At 48.1% G+C, this 24,639-nt stretch overlaps 1 protein-coding gene across 2 annotated transcripts in view; it reads left to right on the forward strand.

Annotated features, from left to right (window-relative positions):
* The window catches only part of LOC140398395 (sodium channel protein type 4 subunit alpha-like), a 352,602-nt gene that overhangs the window by 131,870 nt on the left and 196,093 nt on the right, over window positions 1-24,639 (forward strand). For both annotated transcript variants that reach the window (XM_072487039.1, XM_072487038.1), the window contains 2 exons: window positions 3,088-3,229; window positions 18,281-18,493. In XM_072487039.1, coding sequence (XP_072343140.1) covers window positions 3,088-3,229; window positions 18,281-18,493 — 355 coding nt within the window. The remainder of the gene's footprint in view (window positions 1-3,087; window positions 3,230-18,280; window positions 18,494-24,639) is intronic.

Genomic DNA, 24,639 nt, shown 5'->3' on the forward strand with positions numbered 1-24,639 from the left:
ATCGTTTTGGGGGTGTCCCGATCTCTTGCTATACTGGGGAGTTCTGGCAAGAGGAGCTACGTGTGGCCTCGGCCGCATGTTCCCCATTCAGGCCTCTTAACAATGTTCAGTCGCGTTGAATAGCCTTATGTTTCTCAGCACTGCGAGCGCCGGGATACACGCGGTTAAACATGCCCCCTAGGGGACTTTATTCCCTTTTGGGCGAATCACGCAATCTATAGCAGTGCCTTGCTCGGCCATTTCAGTCAAGCACATGTCGACCAAACAGCAGATTTCCTTCCTAAAAGCATTAATGAACCAGACGGTTTTATGACAATCAACAGTGGTTTCATAACCAATATTACCAAGACTGGCTTTTGTAATTCCAGATTTATTAACTGAATTTGAATTCAGTCAAACGCATGTCCCCAGAATATGAGCCTGGATTACTAGTCCCATGACATTACCACTATGCCACTGCCTCCCTCAGCATTGCTGGTGTTGGGTGCATCTGGGAACAACAAATGTCCCAGTATTGAATACAATAGATGCTTGACCATATATGGCACTTAATCTGACAGCAGTCATCCTGGAATATTGAGTGAGGCCTGATTTCTGATATTTTCAAACTGGACTAATAGGATCGAAGGATGTGCCATTAACTCCTTTACCATTAATTTATCAGAGAGGGCAAGATTTTTAATATATCTTCATCCCATTTGAAAGATTGAACTTGAACTAATATAAATTATTATTTCAGAAAAGGTGTAGCTTCAAAATGGTGGTTGATATTGAGAATTCTTCCAAATGTACTAACAAGCAATTGATCCATACTGACCAGCATACAATTTGCATGCATTAATGATTCTCAAAAAGCAATTGGGCCTAGTTTCAGATTCCAGGATCTGCAGTATGCTGTTTTTGATTGAGGAATGAACATTGGCCAGGATAATACCCTGCACTTTGTCAAATAATGTCATGGATCCTTCACATGTGCTGAAGCGGAGGATGGAGCTTCAGTTTAACTTCTGCTCGGAGACAAAACACCTCTGATGAGGAAATGTGATGGGGTGGGCCTTCCAGCTGCCAAAGTCCCCAGACATTGCCATAAACAGCAGGGGCTGTTTAGCACAGAGCTAAATCGCTGGCTTTGAAAGTAGACCAAGGCAGGCCAGCAGCACGGTTCAATTCCCATAACAGCCTCGCCGAACAGGTGCCGGAATGTGGCGACTAGGGGCTTTTCACAGTAACTTCATTTGAAGCCTACTTGTGACAATAAGCGATTTTCATTTCATTTCACATTGACCTGGTCCCAAAGTGCACGTGGGACAGGATCATTTTCATTAATCAAGGTTGCGTGGCCACACCTGCCGATGCAATCGTCCAGAAAAACAGGCAATACTCAGAGTGGCTGAGGAAAGAAGAAGACATTTTTGTTGTTGAATGTTCAAAAAGGAGAAAAGAATGAAGCAGCTTTTTAAAGGTAATAGATGTTCCTCAAATTAATTGTCCTAAGTTTACCTCTGGCAGTCTTGTGGCCTTCCAAATGTGCAGTACAGGATTTATTGTTGCCCTCAACAGTTGTAGGCCCGGTTGGAATTTTGGTGTTGGATTCCCACTGAAATTCCTGATCCCAACTGCATGGGCAATCTGCCCACTGTGCACCCTTCCACATCCCTGGAATTTATGACCAATGTTTTCAGGCTATGTCTAGGACTATTTTTAATAGGCGCATTTTATCTTTGTTATATTTCCGCTTGTCAGATGTTTGACCCAGGCTTTTTCAATTAGGCAGTGGGAGTGGTTGATCTAGTGGTGAGGCGTACTTACTTCAATCTGAGGATTTAAGACACCAAATAAAATATCGGCATTACTTTTATTTCATTTTACAACCTCCAGTCAGTTGTGGGAAGGTCTTGAGGCACAGTGCGTAGCGTCTCCGTCTCTGAGTCTGAAGCTACGAGTTCAAGTGCCACCCCAGGACATGATGGCGAGGGTAGGTGCGTTCATAATGCCATCAAAGAAGTTGAGTGTGTCAGCATTCAGGTCCTTCCAACATGCCAAAGACTGGCGAGAAGAGCTGAAGAGACTCTTGGTCAGCCATGCTTGTTGTGGAGTGGTGGCCTTCAAGCTATAAGTCTTTGGCGACAGACTTGCGACCCGTTTCAGGAATTACTAGCTGTGGAAACAGATGAAAGTCTGCCTTTGTACACCATTTGGTGCGGAAAGGGAATAGAAGAAGGAAAAGTCAGTTGAGGACCAGGTTTACAACTCTCTGGAAACACAACAATAATTGTCTAGTTTCAAAGGTTATCTGCCTTCTCCTTGTTAACATTGTTAACCTTGTGGGTAACTGCTGAATTTAAAATATTTTCACATTCAATCGAGAAATCAGGCAGCAAAAATAAAATGACTGGTGATCCTGTGGGCCTGGCTACAAGGATCTAGGGTGAGATCACAAGTTCCAGTTTTAGATTTGCAACAAACTTCAATTCCATCTGCAGCGACTGTAAAAATAAACTTGTAGAATGTATTCATTATTAAAAACAGAGGGCAGGATCTTCTGACCCTTCCCCCTGGCAGGGTGAACAGGTCCCACTGAAGGTGATCCCCACAGTGGCAGGATGGGAGCCACACAAAATGCTGTAGACATTGGCGGTACCAGACGATCCCGTCGACAGCCAATGGCGAGCTATCGCTGCTGCTAGAAAACATGCCATGGGGTGGGAGAATAAAATCCCCCCCCATAATCTGAGATTGCATTTCAATGTGGTACTGAGAGAGTGCTGCACTGTCAAAGATGCTGTTAAATGAAAGCGTTTTTTCCATGTTCAAGTCGATGGAAAAGATTCAGTGGTACTATCTGAGGAATGGCAGAAGAGTTTTCCCAATCCCTTGACCAGTGTTGATTCCTTAACCTTTGCTACTGGAACAGGTTACTTGCTCATATATCGCATTGTTGTTTGCAAGACCTTGTTCGATGCTGCGTTTGCCAACATCTCGTCAGTGATTGGGATTTCTTCTTTGTTGCTAATGCTGTATGTTAGTTATCATGTTAGCTCACTGGTATTGATTCTTCCATAATTGATTATTTGCTGGCTTTTCCAGGAGGTGTCCAGAAGGTCATATTTGTCTGAAGGCAGGGAGAAATCCCAATTATGGCTACACAAGTTACGATACCTTTAGTTGGGCATTTCTATCACTTTTTCGACTCATGACACAAGACTACTGGGAAAACCTCTTCCAGTTGGTAAGTGATGACAACCATTATGTTTTGAAAAGATTTTGTTTTCTTCGAGGAAATGGGCTACGACAGAGGTATATGAGCTACGCTTGTCGACATAGACCAACCTTTTTGCACAACCCGAGGTATAATTCCATATGCAATCTTTCTTTCTCTCTCTATCCCCACTCTCTGATAGTTCTTAAGAATCTCAACCTTGTTATAGCACTTTTTAATTCCTTCTTTTTATCTCCTTTATTCTGTCCATCACTCTATTTCTTTCATTTTCCTCTGTCACTCTCTTACTTAATTCCCGCTCTTTCGTCATCTCCACTTCACTGCAGTAGAATATTCAGCACTATTACCAGATTTAGTTGGATGGCTCTTTTCAAGGAATGCATTGCTCTTTCTCAAGAAGCCTTAAAAGAAAAAGTAGCTTATTTGTTTGCATTAACTTGCTATTTGATTTCAGTTGTTTTATCTGATTTACAAACATACAAAATAGAAACAGAAGTAGGCCATTCGGCCCCTTGAACCTGCTCTGCCATTCAATAAGATCACGGCTGATCTGTTTGTGCCGAGTTCCACGCTACCCATCAATCCCTGCTAACCTTTGATTCCTTTGGCCAACAAGAATCTATCTACCCCCGCCATAAAATATTCACCCCGCTTCCACCGTCTTCGGAGGCAGAGAGTCCCAAAGTCGCACAACCCTCTGAGAGAAAAGATTCACCTCATCTCTGTCCTTTAAGGGTGATGCCTAAATTTAAAACCGTGCCCCCTAAGTCTGGACTCACTCACAAGAGAAAATAATGGGTATGATTTACCGATCGAGTTCCATCCGTGAGACCATATCCAGATCTCACGAGACGTTGCAATCTGGACTCGCATTGTTAAGTGAGCTTAAAAGTCCAATTAACTATGTCTACGTCGGATCGAACGACCACCCAGCATCTACCAGTGTCGCTGAGGAGACCCCAGTCGGGCGTTGTTTAGTACTGGTCCCTACAAACAGGAACCAGGTGAAATGTAATTTGGGGGGGTCTCCCAGGTGATCAGAGACCCACCCGGGTGGTTGGAACCTTGGCACGGTGGGACCCTGCTGGCTCAGGAGGAGGAAGTAGTACCTGTCAATTCCTGGAAAGAGAAAACCAGTTAGCTGGATTTAAACCCCCTCAGATCTTTGATCTGCAAACTTTGCAATCATTTCTCTTTCTTTATTGATTTTACAAGGCTGTGATTGACACACTCCAGGTGTAAACATTATTCCATTCATCTCCCTTCACGGTTGAATGACTTTGAGATGTCAGCTGAGAAACTAACCACAATTAACTCTGTTTGTAGTGGTCCAGGAGCTGTCTTTAGGGTGTCTCTGGGGGGGGCGGGGGTGGGGTTCTTTATTGATGAGGTCTCTGGGGGTCTCTTTATTTAGGGGGTCTCCGTGGGCCTCATTATTTACGGAGTCTCTGGTGGGGTTCGGTGGCGGGGGGCTAGTGGGGGTGAGGTGAACATACATAGAACATACAGTGCAGAAGGAGGCCATTCGGCCCATCGAGTCTGCACCAACCCACTTAAGCCCTCACTTCCACCCTATCCCCGTAACCCAATAACCCCTCCTAACCTTTTTTGGTCACTAAGGGCAATTTATCATGGCCAATCCACCTAACCTCCACATCTTTGGATTGTGGGAGGAAACCGGAGACCCAGAGGAAACCCACGCAGACACGGGGAGAACGTGCAGATTCCGCACAGTAACCCAGCCGGGAATCGAACCTGGGACCCTGGCGCTGTGAAACCACATTGCTATCCACTTGTGCTACCGTGCTGCCCGTGGGCAGGTCTTGCATTGTGGGGAGGAAGGTGGCCCTCCGACGGACTTTTGGGGCCACTTCCTTAAATACTTACCCACGTGACCCACCACAAGGTTCACCGTGTCAACTACACGCTAGTCAGGACCAGCACCTATTCTTGCACATGGTATCCCCAGCTCAGTGGACTGGAGAAACCCGAGGGCCGGCGAATATGGTTCCCGGCCCGTTAATAGGATCTCAATGACCCTTGTGCATCCTCCCGCTAGCGTGGGGCACAAACCCCAATCCTGATGGCGCCAGTGGGAGAGGGGGTGTTGCGGAGCATTGGAAATGGGTTGCTTCCCTGTGCCGATCCTGATTTCTCCCCGACGTTGGATTTTCCGTCGCATCAGGAACTCCACTACCGGCGGTGCGTGGCAGAGAATTCAGCCCAGAGTTAACGTTTCAAGTCTGTATGACCCTTCGTTAGAGTTGATTTGTGATAGCCAGACCAATGCAATCACTGATGGTGGTTTCACTAAATGGGCTGATGGTACGTGGGTGGGTGGGGGGGGTGGGGGTGGGGGGCTGCTGGGTGGTGGATGTTTCCTTCCTTAATGGCCAAGATTCTTAGTTTCCCCCACACTAACCGCCCATGGCTTTTCAAGCTTGGACTGTGTCACTGGCAGTGGCCACTATTCCAGGTGGCACTGCTGTAACTGGAGAGCTAGTGCCCTCTTATTAGCCAAACCACTCAGGAGGTAAGCAGAAGTGCCATCTCCAGCCGCGAATGACAAATTCAAGCAGTGAATAACAATAGGGGGGGCACAGTAGCACAGTGGTTAGCACAGTTGCTTCAGAGCTCCAGGGTCCCAGGTTCGATTCCTGGCTTGGGTCACTGTCTGTGCGGAGTTTGCACTTTCTCCCCATGTCTGCCGTGGGTTTCCTCCAGTTGCTCCGGTTTCCGGAAATTTCCAGAAGGCATTTGATAAAGTGCCACATAAGAGACTCTTAACTAAGGCAGAAGCCCACAGAATTGAGAGCCAATAACCAACATGGCTGGGAAATTGATTGAGGTGGCAGGCAACCGAAAGTAGGGACAATGGTTAGGTACTCAAATTGACAAGATCTAACTCCTGGTGTCCAACAAGGATATGTGTTGAGGTCTCAATTGTTCACAATATTCATTCATGGCTTGGATAATGGCTTAGAAAGTCATATATCCAAATTTGCTGATGACACAAAGTTATGATGTGGAGATGCCGGCATAGGGTGAGCACAGTAAGAAGTCTTACAACACCATGTTAAAGTCCAACAGGTTTGTTTTGAATCACTAGCTTTCGGAGCACTGCTCCTTCCTCAGGTGTGAAGGAGCAGTCAAATGGATAAAGCAGAAATTTTTATGAAAATTAATCTTTTCACCAATTTTCCGTTGGAATTTATAAGACTATGGTGTAGAAATATTATGACAAACAACAAGTCCAAAGCCAGTTCAAATGCCACAGGAATTAGCATTATTGTGCAACTTGCCATCGGCTTGAGAAGTCATTGTTGTTCCTTGACCTGAGGAAGGAGCAGTGCTCTGAAAGCTAGTGATTCGAAACAAACCTGTTGGACTTTAACATGGTGTTGTAAGACTTCTTACTGGACACAAAGTTGGGTTGCATTGTAGACAGTGTGGACAACATAATATTACAAGGGAATATTGATAGACTAGGTGAATGGGCAAAACTGTGCCAGATGGATTTCAGTATAAGTAAGTGTGAGGTTACCCATTTTGGACAAAAAAGGAGAGATCAGGGTATTTTGCAGATGTATGAAGCTAAATTCAGGGGATGTCCAAAGATACCTGGGGGTTCAGGTGCATAGATCTTCAAAATGGCATGAACAAGTGCAGAAAGTAATCAAGAAGGCTAATGGAATGCGAGCCTTTATATTAGAGGACCGGAGTATAATGATGCAGTTTTACAAAACCCTGGTTAGACCCCACTTGGAGTACTGTGAGCATATGTGGGCACCACACCTTAGGAACAATATTTTGACCTTGGAGCGAGTGCAACGTAGGATAACAAAAATGGTACCTGGACTTCAGTGGTTAAGTTATGAGGAGAGATTATACAAATTAGGTCTGTTTCCTCTAGCATTTAGAAGGTTAAGGGCTGATCTGATCGAAGTCTTCAAGATATTAGCAGGAAAGGACAGGGTAGATAAAGATAAACTATTTCCACTGGTTGGAAATTCTAGACTGGGGAGCATAGTCCAAAAATTAGGGCCAGACCTTTCAGGAGAGATGTTAGAAAGCACTTCCTCACACAAAAAGTGGTAGAGGTTTAGAACTCTCTTCCACAAATGGCACTTGATGCTAGATCAGTTTTTAATTTTAAATCTGAGATAGATAACTGTTTGTAAAGCAAGGATATTAAGAGATATGGGCCAAAGGCAGGTATATGGTGTTAGACCACAGATCAGCCATGATATCATTGAATCACAGAGCAGGCTTGAGGGGCTGAATGGCCTACACCTGTGCTGATGTACCTATGTTTTAGCTATGATGCGGCAGGGAATCCAGTGGTGCATATAATCCAACACTAAATTCTTATCGATTGTGTCAGCTTTGACAATGAGGCCAAATGAATTTGTGAACTAGCTGGACTTCTTCAATCACTTGTATCATCTTCTATGACCAATCACTGTTGGTATCTCATATCCAGGACTTCCTTGGCTTCCTCGGTTTCATATTGGCAGCATTCCCTTCAGCCAACTCATCTTTGCTGTTTAGTATTTAAGGTTCATCAGCATTTTCATGTTCCAGTATGTGGATCCTGTGAGCATGGATGTTATTTTTAAAAATATTTTTGAAGAACATTGTATCATTCTGTGAAGGAAGCTCTTGAGTCAGGGAAAAGTTACTAGAGCCTGAGGTTGTCTGGGAGGTTTAAGGCATGAAAGGAAAGAAATGCTTTGTGCATTTGTAATGAGATATTATGGTGGGTTTGAGTTACTAGTAAATGGGTTGGATCTAACATTTGCATTTTTTGATAAATTAAGAGTTTGTTTGAGTATCAAAGGGAAACTCCCAGTACTAACCTGTGGGAACCGTAGGGCCCAAGTTACATATTTTTCTGAAGCATTTGTCAATTCCCAGTCATGTCTCAAACTATTTTTGTCTGTAATGCAAAATATCCATTCCAGAAAGAAATCTCTGCTCGATTGTCTCCACCCCCACCAGTGGCATTATAGGGATCCTGCCATGCAACAACAGGAAAGCCATTAGAATACATTTAAATCTGTTTAGCGGGTCTCCCCACTGTAACAACCCTTGACGTCGGAATGTCCTCCGCTGGTGGCATGATGTCACATCAATGGGGTTTACAACAGCTTTTTGAAAATGGGGAACTGGAGAACAGGGCGCACAGCTAAGTACAGCCCCCGGGGAGAGAGGCTCTTGCCTGGGTAGAATCCGGGCAGTGAGGTGCTGGGGGTTCTGTGTCCGTGGGGGAGGATGTTCTGTGGTGGTTTTGTGGGGGAATAGATTCCATGCTGCTGGAGGACGGACTGGATTTCATGGTGATGGGGGTGAGGGGGATTCTGTGGTGGTTTGGGATTCTGGGGTGTTTGTTCTGTTTCCATGCGCTCTGTGCTTTTTTCTGTATTTATTTTTTAAAGGACGCCCAATCTTTTGAACGGCCAGGTTGCTGGTGAGGTGGGCTCATTCAGAGCCAGCTCTGCCAGCATAATGTCATGGGACTCGCCTCCTGGATTTCTTTTGCCTAAGTGTCAATATATGGCGGGGGAAAGCCGGCAGTGGGGCTGGCAGGTAACACCCCACTTTTCCTACCTCAACTGAGATAATTACCCCCATTCTGTAATGTGCTGAGCAGAACTGAATACAAAACCACAAAGTGCAGATCACCGCAGAGATTTATTCCGTGACAGGATTGCCTCACTTTTTTGGCTGAGTTTTGACCTTTCAGTGCAGCTCAACATTTGATTTACTTCACTCACTGCCAGCAAGCACTGTAGCAATAGCCTTGAATTGTTGCCAAACAGGAACATGGATCTTTTTCAATCTTCCCTCCACATGGCTTTCTTTCTATTTATGAAAGAGTTGCTTGCGGATATTTTTGATGAGACAATGTCATGAATGTTTCATTGTGTTAGGAATATAAGGAGCGGGATTCTCTGTCCCGCTGCACTAGTTTTCGGCACGTCTCCATTGGCAGTGGGATTCTCCGTCCCGGCAGCCGGCCAATGGGGCTTCCCACTATGGGCACCCTCACGCTGTCGGGAAATCCGTGGGCGTGACTGCGCTGCTTGCGAAACAGACGATCCCGCCGACGGAGAATCCAACCCAAGATTACAACAATGACTTCTCAAGCCGATGGCAAGTTACAGAAAATGCTAATTCCTGTGTCTTTTGAACTGCCGTTGGACTTATTGTTTGTCATAATATTTCTACACCGTAGTCTTATAAATTCCAACAGGAAGTTGGTGAAAAGGTCAATTTTCATTAAAATTTCTGCTTTATCCATTGACTGCCCATATTACACCAATATGCCTTCCTTTACTTCATCACCTTACATTATCTCAGAAGTTGAGGTCCTTGTAATTCTCACAGCTTTGCATTATAGTATTCTAATTATTCTTTTATAAAATTGCTCTACTGGTGTTAGACCCCCTGCTGTTCTAAATATTGGGCAATTGTCTTGAAAATATTGACAAGGTATCATTACTGATATGAGCTAGAATGTACTGTCACAGACCTCCGGTGGCATTCGTGAGCGGAGCGGTAGCAGCAAAAAGGCTCCCGCAGTTTTTAAAGTTTCCCACGAAATCGGGAGAAGGGGAACTGGGCCCTCGGGAGTGGAGCGATCCGGCGGCACCCCCCCACCCCCCCCCCCCCCCCCCACCCCCTCACGCACGGCAGCAGAGCACAAGGCAGGACAAGCAATGGCCAGGACCGAAGCGGCAGCCAGGACCGAAGCGGGGGCCGAACCTGCAGGGAGGGAGAAACGGAGGAGCGACCGACACCCCCCCCCCCTCCCCCACCCGCCAGCAGGAGAGCAGGGTGCGACGCGCGGTGGCCCGGACCCAGCAGCAGGGACAGCAGCGGGGAACGAAGCGGGGACCGTCCGACCGACCCCCCCCCCCCCCACCCCCGGCGGCGACCACCACGAGGCAGGAACAAAGAGGGACTCCGGACCAGAAGCCTCTCTCTCTCTCTCTCAACCTTGGGTGAGTGAGGGAAAAGGAAGGAAAAAATAACTTTTGCAAAAACAAAACTCTGAAAAGAAAACTTTAAAAAAAAATTATTTTTGCACTTTTCTTGTTCTCACCCAAAACAAGTTCACCTGAGAAGAATTTTATAAAAGAGGGGAAAAATAAAGTGGTAAAGGAGAGAATGGAGGGGAGAAGAAAAAGGGAAGGGGGGGAGAAAATAAATAAATAAATAAGAGGGGGGGAGGAAAAAAAAGGGGGGAGGAAATGCCAGAAGGGAGCCAAAGCAGAGGGAGAAGGGGAACCAAAGGCAGACGGGGCAATGGGCGAGCCAGTTCAGACGAGCCAATCAGCGAGCAAAGCGGCAGAATGGAAGTATCGCCGCATCAAAAAGAGCTGGGCAGACAGGTGCAGTCTCCCCCGGGGCCAGGGGGGGAGCTGGAACTGGAAGGCAGCCTTTGCCGATGCGCTGAGGGAACATCAGCAGGTAAACAAGGCAGAGGCTAGGGCAGACATAGAGGCCACAGTGCAGGCAGCAATGGCCAAGGCCCTGGCGGAGGTGCAGCAGGCCTGGGCAGAGCAGAGGAGAAATTGGACACCCAAGGGAAGAAACTGGAAGCCCAAGAGGCGACCATCAAGGAGCTGGAGAAAGCAGCGACTGACGTGAGCGACCGGATCATGGCCCTGGAGACGGAGGTGGCGAGACTGGGTACAACACAGGGGAGCCTGAAGGGCAGAGTGGACGACCAGGAAAACCGCTCGAGGAGGCAAAATGAAAAAAATGAAAATCGCTTATTGTCACGAGTAGGCTTCAATGAAGTTACTGTGAAAAGCCCCTAGTCGCCACATTCTGGCATCTGTTCAGGGAGGCTGGTACAGGAATTGAACCGTGCTGCTGGCCTGCCTTGGTCTGCTTTAACAGCCAGCGATTTAGCCCAGTGAGCTAAACCAGCCCCTATGTCAGGGTAGTGGGCTTACCAGAGGGGATCAAGGGTAGAAACCCCATGGCATACATGGCCTAGATGCTGGGCAACTTAGTGGGGAAGAAAACCTTTCCCAGCCCACCAGAAATGGACAGAGCACACCGGTCGCTGCGCCCGAAGCCCAAAGCAGGGGAACACCCGAGAGCAGTTATAGCTAACTGCACCGGTACCAAGATAGGGAAACAATCCTACGCTGGGCCAGGAAAAACAGAACCTGCAAATGGGAAGGACATGCCATTAGAATTTACGAGGATATTGGGGCAGACCTAACCAGGAGACCGGCCGAGTTTAATAGAGTGAAAGCAGCTCTTCACAAGAGCAACGTGCGTTTTGGTATGCTGTACCCAGTGAAACTCTGGGTCACATACCAAGAAAGAGAATACTTCTTTACAGCCCCTGCCGAAGCAAACAGGTTTGTCGAGGAATACGGGCTGGAAAACCACCAGCGAAGGTAGAAATGAGAGGCCCCTGGCAAGGGGCAACAACATGCCGACAGGGGGAGGGGAGGGGTGAGGCAACGCCAGGCCCCCCCGCCACGGCGAGAACACCCTGAACGAAGAACAGACCACTGCCCGAGGGACCGCTTCAGGTGAGAGGCCAGGCCCCAGCATGAGAGTAGCGGAGAAGGGAGAGCAAGCAAGAGGAGTGCGGGCAGAAAACCGTAGAGGCCGGGCAGGGGAGAAGGGAGACAGTAACTCCCGAGAGGGGGCCCACCGTACTAGCGGGAAAGCTAGCGCCGGGGGCATGCAACAAAGCAGGGCCGCAGCGCGCCCCCAATAGGGGGGAAGGCGCCAGGCTGGAGGTGGGGGGGACCACTCAACAGAGACGGGAGAGCAAACTGGGACAGGAACAGGGGAAAGAGGGACAAAGGAGGGGTACAAGGGAGAGGGGGGAAAGGGGAGAGACCGGGAGGGGGGGGGGGATACAGGGAAGGAGAGACAAACAGGGCTAGAAAAGGAATTGGGCTACAAAGTGCCACAACCAAGGGCTCAAAACAAGGAATCGCTGCAAGCACCCACCCAGTACGGTCTCTGGGCGAAGGGAGACCCCAGAGTGCAGGGGACTACCCGCATGGTGGACGCACAGTGGGCGGCCATGTCGGGTGCCCCCGGGACAAAGGGAAACCCTGGAGCGCAGGGACCCGACCGCATGGAGAGAGCAGTGACAGCGGCCATCCTGGACGGCCCCCTAACAAAGGGAAATCCTGGAGGGCAGGGGCGCGTCCACCAGGTAAGTATGGTTAATCCCACAGGAGTGAGGGGGCAGAAGCCCCCCACCAGGATAGTCACCTGGAATGTAAGGGGACTCAACGGCCCAGTGAAGAGATCCAGAATCCTCACCCACCTCAGAAATATGAGGGCCGACATAATCTTCCTCCTGAGAGAGCAGGACCGACTGCGGGTAAGAAAGGGTTGGGTGGGACAAACCTACCATTCCTGCGATGGAGCAAGGCCAAGGGGGTGGCAATATTAATCGGCAAGAGGACGATGTTTAGGGCAACAAAGACGGTTATGGACCCAGGGGAACGGTATAGCATGGTCAGCGGGGCCCTGGATGGGGCACCGGTAGTACTAGTTAACGTGTACGCACCCAACTGGGACGACACGAGCTTCATCAAGAAGACCATGGCAAAAATCCCTGACATAGCGACGCATCGACTAATCATGGGGGGGGACTTCAACTGTGTACAGGACCCAAAGACAGACAGATCAAACCCCAAAATGGGGAAAACCTCAAGCATGGCAAGGGAACTCAGTCACTTTATGGAGCAGATGGGAGCGGTGGACTCCTGGAGGTTCACCCACCCGGGGGAGAAGGAATTCTCCTTCTTCTCCCCAGTACACAACGTATACACCAGAATTGACTCCTTTGTGGTCGGGAAAACGGTGCATCCGGGGATAGACAAGGTGGAATACTCCGCAATTATGATATCAGACCACGCTCCACACTACATGGACGTGAGGCTGGAGACGGCCAGGGCCCAATGCCCCACATGGAGGTTGGACGTCGCCCTACTAGCGGATAAGGCCTTCAACAAAAGGTTATCATGGGCCATTGCAGAGCACACAGAGAACAACCAGAATGGGGAGGTCACACCCTCCAAGTTCTGGGAAGCACTAAAGGCCGTACTAAGAGGGGAAATCATCGCTTTCAAAGCGCGAAGAGATATGGAGGAAAGGGTGACGAGGCAGCAGCTGGACAACTCCATACTGGAGGTAGACCGTAATTACTCCGAGGCCCCGACCATAGAGCTCCTGGAGGAGAGGAAAGAGCTACAAAGGAACTTTGACCTGCTCTCCACTAGGAAAGCAGTGCACCAACTCCGCCAGACACGTGGGACCCTATACGAACACGGAGACAAAGCCAGCCACCTGTTGGCACACCAGCTGAGAAAGCAGGCAGCCACCAGAGAAATTGCACAAATCAGGGATACCAGAGGCACGCTAGAAGCAGAACCAGAAAAGATCAACAAAACCTTCAAGGCCTTCTGCCAAGCGCTGTACACCTCAGAGCCCCCAATGGGGGAGTCTGGGATGAAACGGTTCCTTGATGGACTGGACATTTCAGTCATGGGGGAGGGCAAAAAACGGGGCGTGGAAGCACCACTAGCACTGGGAGAGATCCTGGACAGCATTAGCTCCATGCAGGCGGGGAAGGCGCCGGGACCCAACGGGTTCCCGGCGGACTTCTACAAAAAACTTGCGACAGCACTGGCCCCGCACCTGCGGTAGATGTTCACAGACTCGCTAGCGAGGGGCACACTGCCGCCCATGCTAGCACAGGCCTCAATCTCACTGATACCTAAGAAAGACAAAGACCCAACGGAATGTGGGTCATACAGACCCATCTCACTGCTGAATGCAGACGCCAAAATACTGACCAAAATCCTAGCCAAAAGGTTAGATGACTGTGTACCTGAGGTGGTCGCAGAGGACCAGATGGGCTTTGTCAAAGGTAGACAGCTTACCTCGAACATCAGGCGCCTGCTGAACGTGATAATGACCCCCTCCGGGGAGAGAACACCAGAGGTGATCGTCTCCCTAGACGCAGAAAAGGCCTTCGACAGAGTCGAATAGAAATACCTCATAGAGGTACTAGAGCGGTTTGGGCTTGGAACAGGGTTCACCTCCTGGGTAAAGCTCCTATACAACGCTCCCATGGCGAGCGTACGGACCAACAATACCAACTCCCGATACTTCCAGCTGCCCAGGTGCACCAGACAAGGATGCCCACTGTCCCCGCTGCTGTTCGCTCTAGCGATCGAACCCACTAGCAATCGCGCTCAGAGCAGCAAAAAGCTGGAGGGGGACCCGAAGGGGAGGCAGAGAGCACAGAGTCACACTCTATGCAGATGACCTGCTCCTCTACATTTCGGATCCACAGAGCAGCATGGACGGAATCATCGCACTCCTGAAAGAGTTTGGCACCTTCTCGGGCTACAAACTCAACATGAGCAAAAGGGAGACCTTCCCGGTACACCCACAATTAGGTGGGGCAGCCCTAGCGGGACTGCCGCTTAAACAAGCCCGACACAAATTCCGCTACCTGGGGATCCAAACAGCCCATGACTGGAAAGGGATCCACAAATGGAACCTCACCAGTCTGAAATGAATTAAATGAAAATCACTTATTGTCACAAGTAGGCTTCAAATGAAGTTACTGTGAAAAGCCCCTAGTCGCCACATTCCGGCACCTGTTCGGGGAGGCTGTTACGGGAATTGAACCATGCTGCTGGCCTGCCTTAGTCTGCTTTCAAAGCCAGCGATTTAGCCCTGTGCTAAACAGCCCCTGCTGTCAGAGGAAGTAAAAACGGACCTGTAAAAGTGGAACACACTCCCACTCTCCCTCGCGGGGAGAGTCCAGACGATCAAAATGAACGTGCTACCCAGGTACCTCTTCCTATTCAGATCCATCCCGATCTCGTCCCCAAGGCCATTTTCAAAGCACTAGACAAACTAATCATGGCGTTCGTATGGGGTGGGGGGAAGAATGCTAGGATCCCAAAGAAGGTCTTACAAAAAACAAAATCTTGCCCTCCCAAACCTATAACTTTACCACTGGGCGGCGACGGCCAAGCGAATAAGGGGATGGATCAAGGAGCCAGAAGCCGAGTGGGTGCGCGCGGAAGAGGCCTCCTGCATGGGGACCTCCCTCTGGGCCCTCGCCACGGTGGCGCTCCCATCCCCATCCCCACCCAAAAACCACTCCAGCAGCCCAGTGGTAATAGCCACCCTCCAGTCCTGGAACCAACTACGGCAACAATTTGGCCTGAACAGAATGTCGGGTAAAGCTCCCATCTGCAACAACCATAGGTTCACGCCAGCGCTGACTGACGCCACCTTCAAAAGGTGGGGACAGGACCGAAGGACACTGACAGTCAGGGACCTATAAACGGACGGCAGGATCGCAACACTGGGCAAACTGACAGAGAAATTCCAGCTAGCCAGGGGGAATGAGCTAAGGTACCTGCAACTAAAAAACTTCCTGCGAAAGGAGACAGGGACATACCCACAAGCACCACGACAGACACTACTGGAAAAGTTACTTGACGCAAGCATACTAGATAAAAGAAACTGCAGTGACATGTATGACCGACTGGTAGAAGGGGCCAACACCGTATTGGACGCAACAAGAATGAAGTGGGAGGAGGACCTGGGGATCGAAATAGGGTGGGGACTCTGGAGCGAAGCACTGCATAGGGTCAACTCCACCTCCACGTGCGCAAGGCTCAGCCTGACGCAACTAAAAGTGGTACATAGAGCCCACTTAACAAGAACCCGTATGAGTAGGTTCTTCCCGGAGGTGGAGGACAGATGTGAGCGGTGCCAAGGAGGCCCAGCCAACCATGCCCACATGTTCTGGTCCTGCCCCAGACTTGTGGAGTACTGGACAGCCTTCTTCGAGAAAATGTCCAAGGTGGTGGGAGTGAGGGTGGAGCCAGGCCCGAAAGTGGCGGTCTTCGGGGTTTCAGACCAGCCCGATCTATTCCTGGGGAGGAGGGCGGACGCCTTTGCCTTTGCCTCCCTGATCGCCCGCCGTTAATCTTGTTCGGCTGGCGGTCAGCAGCACCACCCAGCTGTCCGACCTCTCGGAATCTTTCCAAATGGAGAAAATCAAATTCGCCATCCGAGGGTCAGACGACAGCTTCCACAGAACGTGGGAGCCATTCACCCAATTGGTCCGAGACGTGTTTGTGGCCAACAAACAAGCAGAAGAATAGCCAGGTAGCCAAGAAACAGGGGAGAGTAGCCAAAGCATGAGAGGGAGAGATAGACCGGGAGGGGGGGGGGGGGGGGGGGGGGGGGGGAGTTAAATCTAAGAGGAAGGAAAGACGAGCCACAGGGGGAGGGGGTGTGGGGGGGGGGGGGGGTTGCAGGAGCGGGGAGAGGGGGTGTAGAGGGAAGAGACGGAACAATAGAGGAGAACCAGGGAGGGGGAGGGGGGAGGCAGGGAAACGTTAACAAACTTAACGTCCACAGGAACAGAGAAAACGGGGAAGACGGGAGGGCTGCAGAAGCGGAAGTGCACAGAAGCGGAACGAGACGACAACAGCAGCGAACTCCGTCTGGGAGAAGCAAGGGACAACAACACCACGAACCAGATGCCTACTTATGTGTGTAAATAATTTTGCCAAGTGTACAGAGCTGCTGCTGTTGAGCGGGGGCATAATACCGTCCGATGGCTTCTCAGGGAAAATTAAAACGTCAGCAGCAGCGACCCGTAGGGGAGTGAGGGCCGTTGGGAGGGTGTGGGAAGGCTGAGGCACGTGGGGGCCGTCTAGTCAATTGCTATTGTATATTCTCTTTTTGCACTATTTTAATGTTCACTCTATTTTGCTGTGTTAAGATTATTACTATTTATTATGAAAAACTTTGCAAAACTTTAATTAAAAAAACTATTTTTAAAAAAAAGAATGTACTGTCAAAATAACGGCGTGGCAGAAGACACTCGCCATTATTTGCAGAATAACTTCAGGGGAGCACAGATCCGCAGTTAAATTTCAATGTCGAGAAGTTGCTGTCTGAGGTGTACCACTCTGCTGTTATTGTCATCAAAACGGCACCTTGCCATTCCGCTCAGCATTTTATTGCTGTGAACAATATGAAGTCCCTGTGTTTGCACAGTAGACAGAAACTCACAACAGAAAGTTACATTTCATTCTAAATACCCACTATAGTGACATAACTCTTAATTACTTCCAAAGAACATTTCTCGCGGTGAAAATTAACTATTCCAAGTGTGGCGTCTCGTTCCTTCGGAATTTAATTGTACTTCATTAAATTGTAAATTACTTTTTCTTTCTATGTATTTTCTCTCTAAACCCAATCTATCTTTCCTTCTCTTTATTTCTCCCGCTGTACCTGATTTGACATTGAATTCACAACTTTAACTTACACTCCCTAGTTCAGACCCTGCACTGCTCATAACAAATCTTCAATGTGATCGGTTGTGGAGATACACATTTGGTTACTCATACAAGTCTCAGAAGCCATATGGAGGCTGTCCCCAAATTTTGCTCGCTTCCTTGCTGCAATGTGCCCTGCGAACGTTCATGGAACTTAAACAGGCAGGACGAGTGTAACTAATGCCGAGTGCTGTTCATTCACCAATTACAGTAAATTCTAGCTCAATATATGTTAATGTTTTGTAAACACACAAAACATTTGTGCAGCAAAACATTAAAAGGTGGCACTGTGCAAGAAAAACACTGTTGTGCATCAGGGATGTAGAGAGATGTTTCACTTTTCATCCATAATAGAGATCATTCCCTTCTATGATCAACACAGTGTATCCTCACAAAGTCCTCAGTTCTGGTACCCTCATCATCAGCACCAAAAGCATCATTAAAAAGCCCCCTTTATGGAAGCACTGATTAAAATGTACAACGGCAAAAGTTCCACATTTCCATGGCTTTCCCTGAGTTCAGCCTTTTAATGTTCCTCATTTGCAAGTGTTGTGCTGTGCAATTCATTAGAGTTTTCCAGTGAAGTTCTAAATGTATCTTCAGTGTAATATCGACAAAACAGGGAAGGAATGTGAAAGGTCCAAACGAAGGAGGAAATAACCATCTTGTGTTTCTATGACAGACGCTCCGGGCCGCTGGAAAAACCTACATGATTTTCTTTGTGGTGATCATTTTCATTGGGTCATTTTACCTGATCAACTTAATTTTGGCTGTGGTGGCCATGGCGTATGCGGAACAAAATGAGGCCACTCGTCTGGAGGCTGAGGCAAAGGAAAAGGAGTTTCAAGAGATTATGGAAAGCATAAAGAAACACCAAAAGGAACAAGAAGCTCAGGTATGTGAGCAATTTGCATTTCTTTGTTTTATTTTTCTGTGTGGCATGTGAGTGTTGCTGACTTTTATTGCTCATTTATATTGGCCTGAAAGGTGATGATGGGCTGCCTATATCGTAACTGTTTGATACAACCGGGATCCTTACCAGGTGACTTCAGGGTCAACCAGGTACGGATGTGTTATAACCCTCTCAAAGATCACAAGGAATCGCTGATTGATCTCCCTATGGGCTTTATGGGGTGCAGGTTCCCCTGGTGAGCTGGTGGAGGCCTGGCCAATCGGGGCCCCCAGACCCGGACTGGCAGTTTCCAGTAGTCCCGGGCTGGGACATTTGTTGTGTACGTCACGACTGTGCGCTATTTTGTGTTTGAATAAGCTGGCTTTGCCTTTTGCCTGTGCCATCTGGAATTATCCTGGCGACGAGGATCATGTGCTAGATTCTGAGCAGCGTTTTTTAACTCCTAAAGACAGCTCTGGTAAGAGAAAAAAAAAGAAACTGGTAAATGCCTTTCTTTGGGAGACTAGAACCATATGATGCGAACGTAGAGGATTGGGGCCAGTATGTCAAACACATGCGTTTTTTTTTTACATGTCAGTGGCATCAAAGAGGATGACAGACATAAAGTGATCCCCCGAACTGCATGCCGGGCCCCGATTTTTGGCATTATCAAAAACGTAATCTATGCTACAGCCCCCCACGCTAAAATATTTGATGAGCTTGTGGATTTAGTAAAAAACCATTATGATCCAAAGTCTCCATAATCTTCCAACGCTACCGATTCAACACAGCTGGGAGGACCCCAGGGGAACACATTACGGAATTCCTGGTTAGATTGCGAAAGTTGGCAGAATACTCTGAGTTTGGCCCGTCTCTGACCAAGATGCTACGTGATGGGCTAGTGTGTGGGGTTAACAATGTCACAACCCAGGAAATATTGCTGGTGGAGCCCAAGCTGGACTTCAAAAGGGCGATAGAAATAGCGCTATCCCTGGAGAACGCTGAAAAGGGGAACCAAGGATAATGTCGTCCTCAGGCTGAGGGGAGGGTCCTCACAGAGAGAAGTCAGTGTTACCATTGAAGGCACCCAAATGCCTTGCCCAACATCAACTCAAGATTTTGTAAAGACATCCTCGCATTTTAAAAGATGGCCGGATAACCCCAGAAGTACCAGAGAAACAGCCCCGGAGAATTACAAATGTCAGCTACAGAGCTGCTGTCGGTGCTGTCGAAGGGCACGACACAGGCAAGGCTGCCAGAATCAGCAGTCGGCGTGCTGCCCAGGCCGGAAGCCAAAGCCACTTCAGGCCCTCGGCCTTGCACGCATATAAGCCTTTAGAGGATGAAACAATGCAGTTCAACTACATCGTCACAACCAAGGTGGCCCCTATAAAGGTCCCTAGAGATGAGGATGGATATGGGAGCTGCTGTCTCTGTCATCAGAGAACAAACATTCTTGCATCGCCAGATGGGCCTTGACTAGCCACATATACGGGAGAACCTTTCAACATGATGGGGACCACCACAGCCCTGGTAGGTTATGGACAGCAGTCTGCCCGACACCTGCTCATAGTCGGGCAAGGATCAGGACCTAGACTCTTGGGCAGGGATTGGCTCCAGAGGATCTGACTGGATTGGCCAAATCTTTTTAATTAGGAGGCGATGAATTGTACTAGGTCACTAGTAAATACCACAAAGTATTTCAAGAGGGCCTCTATAAGATAAAAGAAGAGAGGGCCAAGATTTATGTGTCCTTACCAAATTATTTCAAGGCACCACCCATCCCATATGCATTACTTGAGAAGGTAGAGTCTTAAATCGAGCGATTGGAAAGCCTTGAGATAATTAGGCCAGTGCCATTCGCAGAGTTCTCCCTGTCCTCAGGTCCGACAAGTCTTGCCTTTGTGGCGATTCTAAACTCGCAGTCAACAAAGCATCATGGCTGGATCAGTACCACCATGCTGCAGCACGGTAGCACAGTGGTTAGAACTGTTGCTTCACAACGCCAGGGACCCAGGTTCAATTCCTGTCTTGGGTCACTGTCTATGCGGAAACTACATATTCTCCCCCTGTCTGCATGGATTTCCTCTGGGTGTTCCAGTTTCCTCACACAAGTCCCAGAATTTGTGCTTGTTAGGACATTCTGAAATTGCCCTCCGTGTAACCGAACAAGCGCCGGAGTATGGTGACTAGGGGATTTTCACAGTAACTTAATTTCAGTGTTAATGTAAGCCTACTTGTGACACTAATAAAGATTATTATGCCAAGTTGGCAGGTGGTCAAACCTTCACGAAACTGGATTTGAGCCAAGCCTATCTCCAGCTGGAACTAGATGAAACATCCATAAAGTACATCACAATTAACGCCCAGAAGGGCCTGTATGAATATGCACGCTTGCCCTTCGGAGTCTCGATGCCATCTTTCAGTGTCTGATGGTAAACATTCTCCAAGGGCTGCCTGGTGTGACAGTATATCTTCACAAAGTGTTAATCACGGGGGCCACCGAGCAAGAGCACCTCGTGAACCTGGAGGAGGTCTTGAGGCGATTTTCCGATGCAGGCATAAGTCTCACGAGAGAAAATTGTGTATTCCAAGCAGGTGAAGTTATCTACTTAGGGTACCAGTTGATGAAAAAGGCCTACACCCCATGAAGGATAAAGTCAAGGCCATCTAAGAGGCAGTGACCCCACGAAATACAACAGAGTTGAATCTTTTTTAGGCCTAATAAATTATCATGGGAGGTTCATCCGAAACGTGGCCACTCTGATACTATGGCCAAGAAAGTACAACAGTGATTATTCTTCCTCAGGAAACTAAGTAAATTTGGCATGTCCACATTGACTCCTACCAGTTTTTACAGAAGCACCATAGAAAACACCCTATCTGGCTGCATCACGGCCTGGTATGGCAACTGCTCAGTTCAAGACCGTAAGAAACGACAGAGAGTCGTGGAGACAGCCCAGTCCATCACGTGAAACCGCCTCCAATCCATTGACTCTGTCTACACCTCCCGCTGCCTTGGGAAAGCGGGCAGCATAACCAAAGACCCCTCCCACCCAGGTTATTCTCCCTTCCAACCTCTTCTATCGGGCAGGAGATACAAAAGTCTGGGAACATGCACCAACAGATTCAAAAACAGCTTCTTCCTCGCTGCTACCATACTCCTGAATATCCCTCCAATGGACGGAACTGATCTCTTCACATATCTTCTCTACTGAGTAGAACTACACTCCGTATGCTTCACCCGCTGCCTGTGTCGATGTGTTTACATTGTGTATTTATATATGTCCTATGGCTTTTCTTTCTTGTTTGGAATGATCTACATGAACTGTATGCAGAACAATACTTTTCACTGTACCACGGTACACTTGACAAAAAATCAAATCAATCAATCAATCAATGGGACGATGGCAAGTAGAAGCCCATTGCATACACATTCAGACCCTGGCGGGTATTCCCAGATCAAAAAAGAAGGGCTGGGTTACTTGTGGTGTGAAAAAGTACCACTAGCACGTCTACGGCCGATGTTTTGTAATCATAACAGACCACAAACCTTTGCTGAGCCTCTTAAAAAAAGATAAAGCAATTAGCCCCAATCTCCTCAGCTCAGATCCAACATTGGATCTTATTATTGGCGATCTCTGAATACTCCCTCAAGCACCGCCCTGGAACATGTATTGCCAACCCAGATGCTCTGTGTTACCTCCCGCTGCCCACGAGCCTGGCACCTTTGCAGAGTTGGAAGAAGTCATCATGACTAAACCTTCTGGATACTTTGCCAGTATCAGCGAAACAGACTCGAGCCAGGACCCAGAAGACTCCACATTGGTCAATTGCGCCACATGATCCTCATTAGCGGAATCCAAAGAAACCCTACGGATAACATGAAACCCTTCCTCACAAAAATACAAGAGATAAGTGTCGAAGGTGGCATTATGCTGCGGGGATCCCGGATAGTCATTCCCTGCCCAGGTTGGCTCTCAATTCTGATGGAATTACAGAACGGTCACCTCAGAATGCTTGCGGGGAGCTACATCTGATGGTCTGGATTCGATGGAGACATCGAGGATTTGGTGAAACAATGCACCTTATGCCAGAACCAGATGCTCACACCTTCAGCCTCTTTGCACCCATGGAAAACGCCAGGAGGACCATGGTACGAGTACACGTAGACTTCGCCTGTCTGTTCTTCGGGTCGCTATTCCTCACTATGGTTGACAACCGTTCAAAACCTTGGGGATGGCTCCTGTTGGATCCCTGGGATTGTGCTGGAGAAGACAGATCCAGTTTCCTGCAAGATCCAAGGATATTCTGTAAAAAAGCACCTGGACCACCTGGGGGGTAGGGAGCCCACTCCAACAGGGACTGTGTCCCCAATGCCATTTGCCGCTACCTCTGGCACAGGGCTTCATCCCATGGGGGACTGAGAGTCATACAATCCATGCCCCCCCCCCCCATCCCCCCGCCACGCCCCTGGCGATGAAGATTCAGGATCTGAAATGGAGGCTGATGAGACTGACCTGCTTCCTGAGGCCAACACCGAGGACGAGCCCCCTGCCGTGCCCTTCAAGGAAGTGGAGATCCCCAGTCCGCTATCACATCCCCGATTCAGCTCCACCTGTCACAGACTTGAGGCCTAGCGCCAAAAGGCCAAAGAGACCTCATCCCCGCAGGAGTGAAGGGGATGACTCAATTTAAGGGGGGGGGGGGAGGGATGTTATAACCCTCACAAAGACCATGGGGACCACTGATTGGTCTCTCCTTGGGTTTTGTGGAATATGAGTTCCTGTGGGGAGTGGGCGGAGGCCCGCCCAATAGGGACTTGCTTAGATATAGACCCCCAGACCCCAGCCGGCTGTTCCCAATAGTCTTGGGCTAGGACATTTGTTTTTTACGCCAGGGCTGCGGTTTCATTTTATGTTCGAATGGCCCAGCTTTTCCTTTTTGCCCACACCTCCTGGAATTATGATAAAATGACACTGGGGTGACATAGAGGCCAGTCTTAATAGGGTTGGCAGGTTTCCCTCCCTAAAGGACATTAGTGAACTGGTTGGATTTTACAACAATCCAGCAAATCCGCGGTCACATTTACTGATTCCAGCTTTTTATTTCTAGGCCAGGAATTTTTGGTCCCCATGCAACATGTTTTCATGCCGCAGAAGCGGCTTGCCATTGGCTGCCAGGTTAACCCAGATTATTAACCCAGATCTCTGACCGGCTGAGCACTTGCCGCCTTTTCCCCTTTTGCTTAAGATTTCCAGCATCAGCAATATCTTGCTTTTGTATCAGGTAACCTGGCACAAGCCGAAGGTCAAATGTCAGACCACCCTCAGGTGCTTGTGAGGAAAGTGGAGAGACTGCCATTCACTTCCTGAACCAGCTGAATCACATTTTCAAAGCTTCATTCAGTGAATTATGTTTTTTTTGTGCTGACAATGTAACTATGTTGATAGCAATTGCACAGAAGGGCTAGTGACTGTAATTCAGCTTTCGTAAGATTGTCAAGAAAACAATTTGCTGTTGGCTGCCAGTAAATTTGAAAAGACATTTAAATTATAAGTAATTCCTGTAAATATTGTCTTGTGTAATTCCCTGCTCTATTGGCACCCTCCATGAAGACTAGGACCAATAACTGGATGATCCAGGAGGGATCCCAGTTACTTATATATAATGCAATTGTCAACTTGTCCTTTATGATTATACCATTTTACAACAAATAAGTAAACAGATTAAATTTTCCTCTTCATTTGGTTTCGATTTTTCAAGGATTTGAGTTTTTCTTAACTGAAATGTTGATTTAAACCAAATGTGAATCATTTAATTCTGAAATTAATATTTGGAAGTTTGTTACATCATACTCGTGGGTTACCCCTTCCATACTGCACCACAAATTAGCACCAGTAGTTAGAATGGTATCAGAGGAATGGATGGTATTTTCTTTTTTTTAATAAATAATTTTTATTGAGGTTTTCACAAAATATCAACAACAAAATGAAAAAGGAACCCAATAGAATTAAATACAAAACAAAATAAAACAACCCCGTGCCCCCCTCCCCCCTATACATAAATAATTAATTAGCATCCCGAATTAACACATAGCAAACATAGCAAATGTATACACCCCCTCAGATCCCCCAGTGTAGACAAAC

This window comes from Scyliorhinus torazame, chromosome 21, assembly GCF_047496885.1.
Source record: "Scyliorhinus torazame isolate Kashiwa2021f chromosome 21, sScyTor2.1, whole genome shotgun sequence".
NCBI lineage: Eukaryota > Metazoa > Chordata > Chondrichthyes > Carcharhiniformes > Scyliorhinidae > Scyliorhinus > Scyliorhinus torazame.